This window comes from Aquarana catesbeiana, linkage group LG06, assembly GCF_042186555.1.
Source record: "Aquarana catesbeiana isolate 2022-GZ linkage group LG06, ASM4218655v1, whole genome shotgun sequence".
NCBI classification, from domain to species: Eukaryota; Metazoa; Chordata; class Amphibia; order Anura; family Ranidae; genus Aquarana; species Aquarana catesbeiana.
Genome location: NC_133329.1, coordinates 118,429,607 through 118,445,345, shown reverse-complemented (window position 1 = coordinate 118,445,345; position 15,739 = coordinate 118,429,607). Strand labels below are relative to the sequence as shown.

Here is a 15,739-nt window from a genome sequence, read left to right as displayed (position 1 = left end):
CATAAACAGGTATTGTTCAACTTTGGTCAAAGTTGCACAGTTTGTTTTTATCTACAGACGTCCCTTAACTGCATAGGTAGTTTTTAGGCAAAGGTGAACCAACCTATTTATAAATAAGTGATAAAATTGGTGACCTGTGTCCTTTTTACTAAAATTTTATATGATGTTTATTGTTCTGACCTGCAGATGGCACTATAAAGATAGTTATAGACATTAGAAACAAATGATGTGAACCAACCCTTAGGCCGCATACATTCTTCGTGTAGCGGGAACTTACATTCCTGCTCGCTGGAGAGAGCCAGGAAGAAGGCTGGTCTCTCAGACGGGAGATATAAATAGAAAAATTGGTGTATATCGTGCTGACATGCAAACGGTCTCTCAGAAGGGCCTGGTGATTCACTTGGAGGACACACTGAAATGTGGGAATGTGCTTATAGTGTTGCCGGGTTGGCTTAAGGGTTCTAACACAATGAAGCTGGACATTGATCTGGAGAAACTGTAAGTCATCTGCCACAATATCTGGGACCCCTAACCCTCACCTCCTTAACCTTTTTGCAATAAAACTTTGAAAAGACAAAAGTGACTGGTGCCCAATATTCTTTCTCGATCCCTCATTTTAACCATGGACTTAACCCTGGGGGTGAAATGCTATCCTGCCCCTGCCTCTGGAGATGTCTTCCTGCCTTTGGGGTGTCAGAGGGGATCTACATAAACATATACTAACCTGCGATGATTTTAGGATTTGTCAGACTGGTTGCCTTTATTTTCACCTAGCGATCCTGCCAGTAACACACTTTCTTTCCTAGGGTGAAAAACGCTCACTCACCCTACTGTATCTATAGGGGAGCAATGCTGCCCTAGGACAGAAAGTGTGTTAGGACTACAGAGCTCCTCCCCATCTCCTTATCTCAATTATATGGGCATACCTCCCAACGTTTTGAGATAGGAATGAGGGACACCAATCAGCAAAAGTATGCAGGCATAGGACACACCCCTTGCCACGCCCCTTAAAAGAGAATTGTACAAAAAAACAAGATTGGTTAAACTCACAAGTTCTTTTTTTTACCACTACTATTCCTTTATATTGGCTTTTGGAATTTACAAATGCAGCAATTTAGAAATCAGATTTAGCGCTGGAAAACACTTTATGATAGATAAAAAGCACATTGTATATACATCTATATAGATCAGACCAAAATGAGGGACAAATGAGGAGGAATGAGGGACAGAGGGACATTGCTCCAAATCAGGGACAGTCCCTCGAAATCAGGGACAATTGGGAGCTATGTATGGGGGTATGTGCTGAAGTTCACAGAGGTGAAATGAGCAGGGTTAATAACAGTGCTTAAGATTTCTGTGCAGCATGAGCAGAGTGTACATGATGTCGGGCAATGTTAAACCTTTATGTAGAAAATGCATTTATTTTGAATTTCTTCACTCAAGAAATGTTTTTTTTTTATTCAGGAACACGTCTATGAATCAACTACCAAAAACCTGGTTGATGGCATTGTTAGAGGATATAATGCTACAGTGTTTGCTTATGGCCCAACAGGTAGTAAAGCATCTGGATGTAAACCATTAAGCAAGAAAATTGTGTTTTTAACATTATAGTATATGAACGCAGGGAAATGACTACATCTCAGGCCTCCACTAGAGACCGCCACAACATGCATTATAATATCTACATTCTGTGTTTCCACGAAAATAAGACCGGGGCTTATATTAATTTTGGCTACAAAAAACATACTAGGGCAGGGGTAGGCAACCTTAAAGAGGTGGAGATTTACCTGAACAACATGGGAGAATCCCAGACCACCGGGCACAGTGTCGCCTCCTCGCACCTGATTTAAACCTTTAATTGTCATACTAACTTGTCGCAATCGCATGCATTGCACAGCAGTAATGGGTTTAAATTAGATGGTGAGGAGGCAACATATCGCCTCCTCACCACCTGTCAAATGCACTCGGATTGCTTTTCAGAGGAGCAGCAGTGCCTGCTTCACTTGTGAATGAGCACGTCAACTTGGGGGGTGGTAAAACCCTGCAGTTGAGTCTCAGTTTTGGTTAGAGTTTTGATGCACTTTCAGAAAGGGCACCAAACCCGCAAGATAAAATAGAAGCCTATGGCTAAGCACAGCAAACCTGCAGTAAAGCTGAAGGTACACTTCACTGCACCCGTGGTGTGGGTAAACCGCAGCACATCAGTGTGAAAGCAGCCCTATACTATTATGCCCAGTTTATTGCTTCACACCGACCTGAAGATTTCTTCTTTTCTGCTCCTGGCACCGCTCTGGAATCAGCTAGCCAGGATAAGAGGTAGAGTGTAATCGGTATCACTCCGAATGGGACAGGAGCCAGCACTACAGAGGAGACATCGGCTTATGGGGCTCTTGTTCTCTACTACAGCTCCAACTTTGCAAGTAGTCCCTCTGCATTGCACTCTGTTGCTCTGGAATGGTGTTTCAGCAAGCCCAGACCGCGATGTACCAGTCACCTGTCCGCGATCTACTATTTGCTGACCCCCACACTAGGGCTTATTTTCAGGGGATGTCTTAGTTATTTACAATATGTACAATAATCTATATTTATTCAAATACAGTCATGTCATCATGATGATCTTAAAGTGGTTGTAACTCTAAAAAAAAAAAAAAAAAAAATCCTGATCCTAAAGCATGATAGACAGCACAGTACTTGTCCTGTGTCATTTACCCCTCTCTATGTTCTAAAAAACCTCCACGGTCCCCCCCCCCGTCATCTCAGAAAATAAACCTTGGTTAACGTCATTGTAAAATGATGTAATCCATTTTGTAAAAAGATTATCTAATGTGCACTGCAGTGTGTCTCCTTTTGTGACTTTATTGTGGAAAAATACCTTATTTGCAGCGCTGCTGGGCGCTCACGTGACCCGCCGGAGCTCTTCTTCCCCGCTCCGAGCACTGCAGAGGGAGGGGCCGCTGACTTCAGTCGGGAGGGGAAGAGCTTCGGCGGGCCACGTGAGCGCCCAGCAGTGCTGTAAGTAAGGCATTTTCCACAATAAAGTTACAAAAGGAGACACTGCACATGAAATCTTTTTACAAAACGGATTAAATATTTTTACAACGACTAACTAGGGCTTATTTTTGGGGTAGGGCTTATATTGCAGCCATCCCCGAAAATTACGCTAGGTCTTATTTTCGGGGTAGGGCTTATTTTCGGGGAAACAGGGTATATACAGTGATTGTTATACAAATGTGCATACAGTATAAAAAGAATGTGCCACTTTATCTATTCAGGAAAAAGTTCTCCTAAAAGCTAACCCCGACCCACCCACTGATACCTACATTTGCTGCACTCTCCCACTCCTCTACTCCTCTAAAGCTCTTAGAAATACCCAATAATACAAGAGTATTTGGCCTTTTCCCCTTCCAGGATGAAGGTCTTGGGTCTGAGCAGGTAATTACTAGCCCTCAGTGGCGGCTGGTGCTCAAAATTTTTTGGGGGGGCGCAAACAAACTGAAACCCCCCCATCAATTGCAGCCTCACTGTACCATCAAACGCAGCCACTGTGCTCATCATTTGCCGCCACTGTGCCCATCAATTACCGACACTGTACCCATCAATTACCGACACTGTACCCATCAAACGCAGCCACTGTGCCATCAAACGCAGCCACTGTGCCATCAAATGCTCCCACTGTGCCATCAAATGCTGCCACTACGCCCATTAATTGCTCCCACTGTGCCCATTGAATGGTGTCACTGTGCCCCCCCGCCCGCCGTCTGCCCGGCACTTACCCTGTCTTGGTGGAGCAGCGGGTAATGGCGGCAAGCGGTTTCCTCCTTGTCCTCGTCCTTGTCTTCTCCTGTCTGCTCCTCCTGTCCTCTCCTCTCCTATGATTGGACTCCTGATAGGCCAGTCACAGCGCCTGTCATTTCAGCAAATTAGGTGACGGGTAACAGACCCAAGCACCTGATTGGCGGAGAGGCGGTTCAGTGTTAGGAAAGCGAATATTCATTCGCTTTTTTAACACAGCTGAGTGAACTGCTGTTTACCATTTTTGACACCTATTGGAGCCTACGGCTCTAATCAGGTGCTTAAAAAAAATACCCCGCAGCTGTAATTCAGGCGCCCTGGGCCTAAATAGGGGGTGGCAGCAGCCGCCATAGATAGATTTATGCAATGCATGAATCTATCTATTGGTGATAGAGGGGTGGCTGGAGGGAGGGGGCGGCGCCCGTGTGCTCTTATGGACACACCGCCACTGCTAGCCCTGAACATGTAATGGAGAAGAAAAGGTCATTAACTCAGTTTCAGCTACAGCAATGTCTAACTTAACAGCTTACCTAAGTTTAGACCCATGGCCTGCGACAGAAAAATGGAGCTGCAGTGGAGCTTGGAGCTTTCATTAAAAAGTTTTTACACAATGCAAAAAAAGAATAGAAAAAAAGCCTAAAATTGTTTGTGGACTTCATGTGGCTCCCCTAGAGGATAAGGTAACCTATATGATACTAGTAATACAGATCTCAATACATCCACATATATACAGTATGTCACAAAAGTGAGTACACCCGTCACATTTTTGTAAATATTTTATTATATCTTTTCATATGACAACACTGAAGAAATGACACTTTGCTACAATGTAAAGTAGTGAGTGTACAGCTTGTATAGCAGTGTAAATTTTCTGTCCCCTCAAAATAACTCAACACACAGCCATTAATGTCTAAACCGCTTGCAACAAAAGTGAGTACACCCCTAAGTGAAAATGTCCAAATTGGGCCAAATTAGCTATTTTCCCTCCCCGGTGTCATGTGACTCGTTAATGTTACAAGGTCTCAGGTGTGAATGGGGAGCAGGTGTGTTATATTTGGTGTTATCGCTCTCAGGCTCTCATACTGGTCACTGGAAGTTCAACATGGCACCTCATGACAAAGAACTCTCTGAGGATCTGAAAAAAAAGAATTGTTGCTCTACATAAAGATGGCCTAGGCTATAAGAAGATTGCCAAGACCCTGAAACTGAGCTGCAGCATGGTGGCCAAGAGCATACATCAGTTTAACAGGACAGGTTCCACTCAGAACAGGCCTCCCCATGGTCGACCAAAGAAGTTGAGTGCATGTGCTCAGCGCCATATCCAGAGGTTGTCTTTGGGAAATAGACGTATGAGTCCTGCCGGCATTGCTGCAGAGGTTGAAGGGGTGGGGGGTCAGCTTCTCAGTGCTCGGACCATACGGCGCACACTGCATCAAACTGGTCTGCATGGCTGTCGTCCCAGAAGGAAGCCACTTCTAAAGATGATGCACAAGAAAGCCCACAAACGGTTTGCTGAAGACAAGCAGACTAAGGACATGGATTACTCAAACCATGTCCTGTGGTCTGATGAGACCAAGATAAACTTATTTGGTTCAGATGGTGTCAAGCGTGTGTGGCAGCAACCAGGTGAGGAGAACAAAGACAAATGTGTCTTGTCTACAGTCAAGCATGGTGGTGGGAGTGTCATGGTGTGGGACTGCATGAGTGCTACTAGCACTGGGGAGCTATAGTTCATTGATGGAACCATGAATGCCAACATGTACTGTGACATACTGAAGCTGAGCATGATCCACTCCCTTCGGAGACTGGGCCGCAGCAGGGCTGTCTTAATGAGTGGGCACACCTAGGCACTGCCCAGGGGCCCCAGCTGCATGGGGGGCCCCTGCACTTTCCCCAAAGCAGCTGATCTTTGAGCCCACGCTGCCCCAAAATTAGGGGCCCCATGATGGCACTGAGAGTAATGGATACACAGGGGAGGCAGGCTGGCAGCAGTGCGCCGTGCTGTGTAGAACGATACCTATTATTTCACAGCCAGCAGAGAGGGGCAGGGCCGGAGCGCCAGTGATGCTCTGACCCGCCCCATGCAGCTTGAATGCTCTGGACTCGAAGGCTGCGGGGTAGGAGCTGGAGTGGGAGCTGCTGAGTTGGCAGCACTGAGAGCCCACCTGCAGAAGTAGCATTGTGGATGGTGTCATGGTGAGCCCAGCTGTCCAGCACTGTTTGCACCGAAGGGCTTGGAATGCCCGAAGGGATGCTCCCTCCTCCGCCCCTCCTTCTGCCTGCTTGATTGGTATAGGTGAGTCCAGTGCTGGAGATGGGCACATAGCCAAAAGTTTACATGCACTGTATCTCAAATGGAAAAGGGGGTACTACATGGATGGAATAATGGTGCTAGGGGATATCAAGGGTGTATGGGGGAAAACAATGCTGAGGGGGGATCTGGGGTGTATAGGGGGTAGCAATGTTTGGGGTAGCTTGGGTGGCTATAGTGCTAGAGGTATCAGGGATGTAGAGAAGCCACAGTGTAGTGGGTATCAGGGATGTAGTGGAGTCACAATACAAGGGGTATCTTATGGTATATGATAACAGTGCTGGGGGGAATATCTAGGGTGTAGAGGGGCCATAGTGCTGGGGAGGCATCAGTCTAGCAGATATATTATATGCACAGGACAGTGTTGTTACTTTATATATGTAGTGTTTTCCCACTTTCTTTGCTGTACAGAATTATTGTTCATGTAGTTAATGCGGAGCTCCACCCAAATGCTTATCTGCCTCCTACCTACTTGATGTCTGTTTACCTGCGCTGTCACCATTTTAGGGGCCCCAGAGCATTACTTTGCTCAGGGGCCCATGATGCTATTAAGATGGCCCTGGGCCGCAGGGCAGAATTCCAACATAACGACCCCAAACACACCTCCAAGACAATCGCTGCCTTGCTAAAGAAGATGTGGGTAAAGGTGGTGGACTGGTCAAGCATGTCTCCAGACCTAAACCCTATTGAGCATCTGTGGGGCTTCCTCAAACGGAAGGTGGAGGAGCGCAAGGTCTCTAACATCCACCAGCTCCGTGATGTCGTCATGGAGGAGTGGAAGGGGACTCCAGTTTCAACCTATGAAGCTCTGGTGAACGCCATGCCCAAGAGGGTTAAGGCAGTGCTGGAAAATAATGGTGGCCACACAACATATTGACACTTTAGGCCCAATTTGGACATTTTCACTTAGGGGCGTACTCACTTTTGTTGCCAGCGGTTTAGACATTAATGGCTGTGTGTTGAGTTATTTTGAGGGGACAGCAAATTTACACTGTTATACAAGCTGTACATTCACTACTTTACATTGTAGCAAAGTGTCATTTCTTCAGTGTTGTCACATGAAAAGATATAATAAAATATTTGAGGGGTGTACTCACTTTTGTGAGATACTGTAAATCTGTAATTGCACATAAAATTAGTTATGAGATCTGTTTTATTATGGCCAGTAGCAGTGTGCTCATCTGTGTTTTCTTGTGCTCTGCTAGTTTCATTGACTTAGCAGAGATCTCACCAAGCATTTTTGGATCAGTTTCAGATGCATTTAACTACACCACTAATGTAAGTGAGTAGCAGACTCAATGTCCTTAATATTGAAAAACTTACTTTGGCTCACATGTGCCTTATTTTTTCCTGCACTTGCATTAGGCATGACCGTTGGTCAAGAAAGTAGAACCAAAATACAGCAGGGGTGGGGCTAAACTTCAAACTGCAAAGAAATGTGTGGCATATAAGATCAAAACACCCAAGCAGCCTATAACACAACAGGAGAGGGGGACTTGGTTATGGGATACTCCAAATTGCTCAGCACCAAGTAATTAGAGGACAATATTCCCTTAGAGTAATAGTGTGTGCTGAACAGTCTAAGGTGTCACAGCTGAAGACTGTGAGGCAAGTCTTTTTTGGCATCTGCCAGGACCCAGTGCAACTTCCAGAACACTACACAGTCACTGAGATCAGTTTAGAGTCTTTACTCACAAGTCCCCAGGACAGCTGCCACCTTCAAGCTTCCTCCAGACATTGTCCAGTGAGTGAGACAGCACTTCTCCAGACCAGTTTCCCTGTGGTGTGGTCCTGCAATGTTCCAAGCAAAGTCAATCCAGGCCCTTAGCCCTGGCACCACTGAGGCCTCAAGAGCAACTATACAGTCCATGGGCAGCCTGAGGGAAGCAGCCCCTCTGGCTCTAGAACCCTCCTAAAGGGAAGGAACCCTGTCTGTCACCATTCCAGCCCTTTTCTGGACACTCCTCTCCAGGGATTGGCTGGAACCTGATAAATATACAGGCTGGTTGTTCTGAAGCTCTCATCCTAAGCTGTGGAAGCTTCTTCTAGAGGCAGGGGGAGAGGCACTCAAATTCCTGTGAAATCCCGAACAGTCCAGGTCGAGCAATAACTGCTCCCTTGATTACAGAAGAAGCCAAACTAAATTTACTCAACATCCTTTGCTAGGAGGGTGCTACACAAACATAATACATAACCCCCAACTTTGTAAGATTGGAATGAAGGACAAATTATGACATGAAGTTTGTAGGCAAATGACAAGCCCCTACCCTACCTTGCGTCCAGTAATACTGACCATGAGGAAAAATGATTGATTTAACCAATTTTCAAATCACTACTCTTTTTTTGGCTTTTAAAAATTGCAAAAAAAATTTGAGGTTAGATAAAAGGTTTAGTGCATAAAACACTTTTGATAGTTACGTAATATATTTTTATAGAGCTCTTTACATTTGGCCAAAAGTGGGACATCTAAGAAAGAAGGAGGGACAGAGGGACTTGGTTTCAAAAGAGGGAAAGTTCCTCTAAATGAGGTAAAGTTGGGTGGTATGCACATAATATATTTATTTACCTAATAAATAGTTGCATTTGCTAAAGCGTATAAGTCTGTATGATTTTAACCTTCCACTTATCTCAGGTACAGGCAAAACATATACAATGCTGGGGATGGACAGTGAATCAGGAATATACATTCAAGCTCTTAATGACCTCTTCAAAGCTATTGAGGACAATAGAGAAAGTATGGAATGTTCTGTATCCCTATCATATCTGGAGGTAAATATATGAATTATGTAGTTTAATATATATATATATATATATATATATATATATATATATATATATATATATATATATATATATATATATATATATTATTATACAGTATCTCACAAAAATTAGTACACCCCTCACATTTATGTAAATATTTTATTATATCTTTGCATGTGACAACACTGAAGAAATGACACTTTGCTACAATATAAAGTAGTGAGTGTACAGCTTGTAAAACATGATGTATATTTTCTGTCCCCTCAAAATAACTCCATTATTAAGCCATTAATGTCTAAACTGCTGGCAACAAAAGTGAGTACACCCCTAAGTAAAAATGTCCAAATTGGGCCCAACGTGTATTTTATGTGGCCACTATTATTTTCCAGCACTGCCTTAACCCTCTTGGGCATGGAGTTCACCAGAGCTTCACAGCTGGAGTCCTCTTCCACTCCTTCATGACGACATCACAGAGCTGGTGGATGTTAGAGACCTTGCGCTTTTCCACCTTCCGTTTGAGGATGCCCCACAGATGCTCAATAGGGTTTAGGTCTGGAGACATGCTTGGCCAGTCCATTACCTTTACCCTGAGATTCTTTAGCAAGACAGTGGTCATCTTGGAGGTGTGTTTGGGGTCGTTATCATGTTGGAATACTGCCCTGCGACCCAGTCTCCGAAGGGAGGGGATCATGCTCTGCTTCAGTATGTGACAGTACTTGTTGGCATTCATGGTTCCCTCAATGAACTGTAGCTCCCCAGTGCTGGCAGCACTCATGCAGCCCCAGACTATGACACTCCCACCACCATGCTTGACTGAGGCAAGACACACTTGTCTTTGTACTCCTCACCTGGTTGCTGTCACACATGCTTGACAACCAAATAAGTTTATCTTGGTCTCATCAGACCACAGGACATGGTTCCAGTAATCCATGTCCTTAGTCTGCTTGTCTTCAGCAAACTGTTTGCGGGCTTTCTTGTGCATCATCTTTAGAAGAGGCTTCCTTCTAGGACGACAGCCATGCAGACCAATTTGATGCAGTGTGCGGCGTATGGTCTGAGCACTGACAGACTGACCCCCCACCCCTTCAACCTCTGCAGCAATGCTGGCAGCACTCATACGTCTATTTCCCAAAGACAACCTCTGGATATGAGGCTGATCACATGCACTCAACTTCTTTGGTCGACCATGGCGAGGCCTGTTCTGAGTGGAACCTGTCCTGTTAAACCGCTGTATGGTCTTGGCCACCGTGTTGCAGCTCATTTTCACGGTCTTGGCAATCTTCTTATAGCCTAGGCCATCTTTGTGTAGAGCAACTGTTCTTTTGTTCAGATCCTCAGAGAGTTCTTTGCCATGAGGTGCCATGTTGAACTTCCAGTGATCAGTATGAGAAAGTGAGAGCGATAACACCAAATTTAACACACCTGCTCCCCATTCACACCTGAGGGGAAAAAAAAAAGGGAGGGAAAATGGACATTTTCACTTAGGGGTGTACTCACTTTTGTTGCCAGCGGTTTAGACATTAATGGCTGTGTGTTGAGTTATTTTGAGGGGACAGCAAATTTACACTGTTATACAAGCTGTACACTCACTACTTTACATTGTAGCAAAGTGTAATTTCTTTAGTGTTGTCACATGAAAAGATAGAATAAAATAGTTACATAAATGTAAGGGGTGTACTCACTGTACTGTATAAACACACACATACATATAGATATATGTACTACTAACATATTAGTAATGGTTGTATTTAATGGAGTGCAATAAAGAAAACATCTGTGCTGAGATTAATAAAAAACCTTGTATGCTGAGCCCCATCTTATTATGCTTGTTACAAAAATAAAAAATAAAAGAAAATGTATAAGGTGTCCTGACTTCACTTTGACTTTTTTGCTGCAAGCTAGAGCCAGATCAGTGACTTCAAAATCTTCAAAGCCATTGAATCAATGTAATAGCCAAACAACCTGCATTTTAGGAGGGCACCCATGGCAGCCCACATACTTGTTAACTTCAATTCAGGTTTCCTTAAGGACTGGGTCACACCAACAGCTGCGTTAGAAGCAGCCACTGGTATGTGGTAGCTCCGGTCGGAGCCGCTGTACTAACGTTCTGACGCTAGTACAGCGATCTCCCTGGCTGAGCTGTTCTGACAGGGGAACGGCCCCCCTGTCAGAACACTCCTATCAGCGCTCTCAGTTATTGTCTGAAAGCGCTGATTGGGAGTTGGTTGGCTGCTGGTTTTCCAGCATGCTCGTCCGACAGAAGCCGCCCGTGTGTCGGACTGGCTGGTATACACACAGGCCGAATGACGGACAGTTTTTATTAAATCGGCTGATGTCGCCTGATATTCAGCCCATGTGTGGGGATTAAGTCCAGTTTGTGTAGTGTAAGGCTCTTTCTGCAACAGCAGTTACTAGGTTTTGCTGTGCAGTACTTTTAGTGCTGAAGTTAACAGTGTAGAGTCAATGTAAATGGGTAATTAACAAACAGGTAAGGCCACAGTAAAATATCACATAGTTTCTTGCCTATTTTTATTCTTCCAAACGCATTAAAAAAAATCTCCCTTCTTAGGGTACAGTGACACTAATAAGCGATTCCTTAAATAGAGTTTTAGACCCTTGGGTCTCACACTTTCTTTCAGGGGAATTCAACTGATACCTTTTTGAACTCTAACTTTTGGAATGGCCTAGGCCAGGGTCTCTGAAGTGGACGTGGGTCACCCCCCGCCCATCTCCTTTCCTACCCTTGCCAGCTTCTCCTCCTTTCCCCTCTGCCCCTACTTTTCTTCTTTTTTCCTTCTTCTCTCATTTCCTCTCTCTATCTCCACAATACACAGGCCTTCCACTGGCTGGGATTAGGTCCCAACTCAGGATCTTTGTGATAGCACTATACCAACATGGTCTAAAACCACTTTTTTTATACTTGTTTGTTTTTGCTCTTTAAACTAATGTTAACAAGGCTGACAAGCCTTCTTTTGCATTATATTATTTGTTATAGCATGCTTCAGTGAATGGAGCTACGTTTTTAAATATCTTTATTGTGTATATCTGAAGTGATTTGCTGTACTTATACCTGTTTGATTAAAATCGATAAAAATATTGAACAAGAAGATAAGTGGTTCCAAATATTTATAGGCTCGTGCAGTCAGTCAATTTTCTGTGGAGTATAACCTTTAATGGCTCCAGCAGCAATCTTCAGTACACTGACAGCCCCACCTTTGGGGTTCATGTAGAGGGTCTGCTTTTGACCTATGTCGAGTGATATGAGATGCAGCAGGTCCTTTTTTGGTGCATTTGCATTGCAGGCAAAGCTGGTGAAATGCATATCTTTATTTCAGAAGTTGTGTTTAACATTTTGTTCACACGTGTTTTTTACGTGCAGTGCATTGTCAGGCCTGCCTGAATTCCCACCTATAGAACTTCACCTATCCCTGCCCCTCACTGTCCTACAGATATAACAATATTTTCTTTTCCAGAAATACAATGCTGCTGCCCTTTCTCCCTAGGGCCTGCACACACAATGTACAGTATGTAAGAAGAGGGCTCCAGGGGGTTTTGCCTACGTCAAGAGGAACATGTCTGGGCATCTACTTTATGTTTGCATGAATTAGTTCCTTCTGTGTAGCCCATAGAAACCATACTATCACCTTTATTATTCAACAGCAAAATAAAGGAGATTCCGTTTTTTAGATGTTTTGATGAGACCAATTTAGGAGAATAGTATTTGTACTCTCACTACAAAATAGCCTATCTCACAATATGTACATGATGGGCATGTATTGTTTACTTTGAAAATTGAACATATTCAGTATCTGACAAAATTGAACATATTCAGTATCTGACAAAATAATAAATATATTTGTCCACTTGGGGTTTAGTAAGATTTTGAGTGCCTGGAGCGCCTTAGTATTTTTAACTGTTCAGTATTAGGCTGGCCATAGACGAATCAAATTTCTTTCCTGCAACCACAGAAGCTGTGGGGACCAGAAGACAGTGATTATTGCTAGCAGCTATACCAGCCACTAGCGATATTCACATGTAAAATCTTGCAGGCTGGTTGTATCCAAGTTGCTCTGTCGAGCAACTTGGTACATTTAGCCTGCCCATACATGGTTCGAATCTAGTTCAGGCTAAGCTAACTGAGATTCAAACTGTCTATGGCCAGCCTAAGTCATGGGGTAAAAAAAGGGTATCTCCACTTAGTTTATAGTATCAAGCAATTGGATAATGAAACAAGGTACATTTCTCCAAACATAAGCAGGACATATTTCTGGAGTTATCATGTAACCACATAGCATGACCAGTGACAGTTCCTTCTTTTGTTTACTCGCAGATTTACAATGAGACAATCCGTGACCTTTTAAATCCTTCTGGGGTTTTGGATCTGAGAGATGACTCTAAAGGCATCATCCAAATTTCTGGGATTACTGAATTTTGTCCTTCTAGTGCTGAGGAGGTAATTATGGTCAGATCATGTGTATTACAGCCAACTAAACATCAGCCCATGTTGCTGTTTGGGAAAATGACTGTGTATATGGCTCAAGGGAGCAACTGCAAATAAAAGTAAAATTTTGATGGACCCCACCACATTCCATTGAAATCTTTGCACTCCAAGTAATAACCACCAGCCTATATTGTCAGCTATTTATACCTCCTATTTCCTGGTGCTCTCTGGTAGCCTAGGCACCACTCTTATTGTCATCCCTTTCACATTGGCTCCAAGGTTAAAGAACAAGGGCTTAATTTTAAATGTCTGTCATATAAGTGATAAACGGTAAATGCCTTTGTCTTATTGATATTTGAAGAATCACTCTTTACCTTGGTGGTTATTATAAATGCCCCTTATATTGGTGGTCAGAGTGGTGCCCCCTTATATTGATGGGCAATGATGTGCCCCTAGCATTGTCAGTGAAGAGTTCCCCTTTTTTTCGGTAGTAAGTATTGTGTCCCTTTACATTGGTGGTCAGTGGAAACGTATCCCTTTACATTATTTTTTAGTGGCAAGAAGAATGCCCTCTCTCCCATTAATGGTCAGTGGCAGGAGAATGCCCCCTTACTTTAGAGGTTAGTGACATGAAGACTGACCCCTTACATTGGTTAGTGGCAGGAAAGCTGACCTCTTACATTAGCAGACAATGGCAAAGAGAATGCTCTCTCCTGTCAGAGGTTAATGACAGGAAGCATGCCCCTTTATATTGGTAGCTACTGGGAGGAAGAATGGCCCCATAAATTGGTGTTCAGTGGCAGGAAAGTGGCCCTTTACTTTGGTAGTTAGTTGCAGGAAGAATGCCCCTCCTGTTACAAGTTAGTGACAGAGAGAATGCCTCCTCTCACTGGTGGCTAGTGGGAGGAACAATGTGCCCATATATTGGCGGTCATTGGCAGGAAGAATACCCCCTCACATTGGTGGTCAGTGAATGGGTGAATGCTCCCCTACATTTGCGCCTAGTGGAAGGAAGAATGATCCTTCACATTGGCGTTCAGTGGCAGGAAAAATGCCCCCTCACATTGGAGGTTAGTGGCAGGAAGAATTTCCCCTCCAATTACAGGTTAGTTACCAGAAGAATGCCCCCTTACATTGGTGGTCATTGACAGGAAGAATGCCCCCTTACATTGGTGGTCATTGACAGGAAGAATGCCCCCTCACATTGGTGGTCAGTGACAGGATGAATGCTCCCCTACATTTGTGGTCATTGACAGGAAGAATGCCCCTTCACATTGGTGGTCAGTGACAGGATGAATGCTCCCCTACATTTGTGGTCATTGACAGGAAGAATGCCCCTTCACATTGGTGGTCAGTGACAGGATGAATGCTCCCCTACATTTGTGGCTAGTGGAAGGAAGAATGCTCCTTCACATTGGCGTTCAGTGGCAGGAAAAATGCCCCCTCACATTGGAGGTTAGTGGCAGGAAGAATTTCCCCTCCTATTACAGGTTAGTGACTGGAAGAATGCCCCCTTACATTGGTGGTCATTGACAGGAAGAATGTCTTCTTACTTTGGTGGTCATTGACAGAAAGAATGCCCCCATACAGTGGTGGTTATCATCAGGAAGAATGCCCCCTCACATTGGTAGTCATTGGCAGGAAAAATGCCCCCTCACATTGGAGGTTAGTGGCAGGAAGAATCCCCCCCCCCCATTACAGGTTAGTGACCGGTAGAATGCCCCCTTGCATTGGTGGTCATTGGCGAAAAGAATGACCCCTTACATTGGTAGTCATTGACAGAAAGAATGCCCCCTTAGATTGGTGGTCATCGGCAGGAAAAATGCACCCTCACAATGGTGGTTAGTGGGAGGAAGAATGCCTCTTACAGATTCAGCTAAAGCAAGATAATTTGTGTCATTGGTTACTTGAAGCAGCTGCATGTAGTCTGAACACTGACCAGAACCTGGGCCATTTTATTTATGTATGGATGGCTTGTCAGATCAGGAAAGTTGTGGGGTATTGCTGCTCATCCCCACCCTCCAAGCATTCGCCTGCTCCCAGGTGTAATAGTTTCTGTAGTGGTAGTTCCACCTCTGAGCTCCAAGATAAATTAAAATTTATAATAAATTGAATGTTTAATTATTTTTTTTGTTACAGGCCATGTCTTTGGTGCAGAGAGGAAATAAACACCGCACTCAGGAACCAACTGCAGCCAACAAAACATCTTCCAGGTCTCATGCAATACTCCAAGTTGTTGTAAAAAAGAACAGCAAGTTAGGTACTCCAGATGAAGCACGGCTAGGCAAGCTATTGCTGATAGACCTGGCAGGATCAGAGAGGGCATCACAGGTACTGCTAATATTGTAAATCTCTTTACTGCCCCTTTTCACACTTGTGCGACTTGTCCTGCGACGTGGGACTGCAAAGTCGCATGACAAGTCGTACCCCAT

At 44.2% G+C, this 15,739-nt stretch overlaps 1 protein-coding gene across 1 annotated transcript in view; it reads left to right on the top strand.

Moving 5' to 3' along the window:
• LOC141148042 (kinesin-like protein KIF19) overlaps nucleotides 1–15,739 on the top strand; it is a 115,758-nt gene that overhangs the window by 27,663 nt on the left and 72,356 nt on the right. Inside the window, exons 5-8 of the mRNA XM_073635198.1 lie at nucleotides 1,465–1,552; nucleotides 8,736–8,872; nucleotides 13,197–13,319; nucleotides 15,447–15,638. Of these exons, the coding sequence (XP_073491299.1) occupies nucleotides 1,465–1,552; nucleotides 8,736–8,872; nucleotides 13,197–13,319; nucleotides 15,447–15,638 (540 nt within the window). The remainder of the gene's footprint in view (nucleotides 1–1,464; nucleotides 1,553–8,735; nucleotides 8,873–13,196; nucleotides 13,320–15,446; nucleotides 15,639–15,739) is intronic.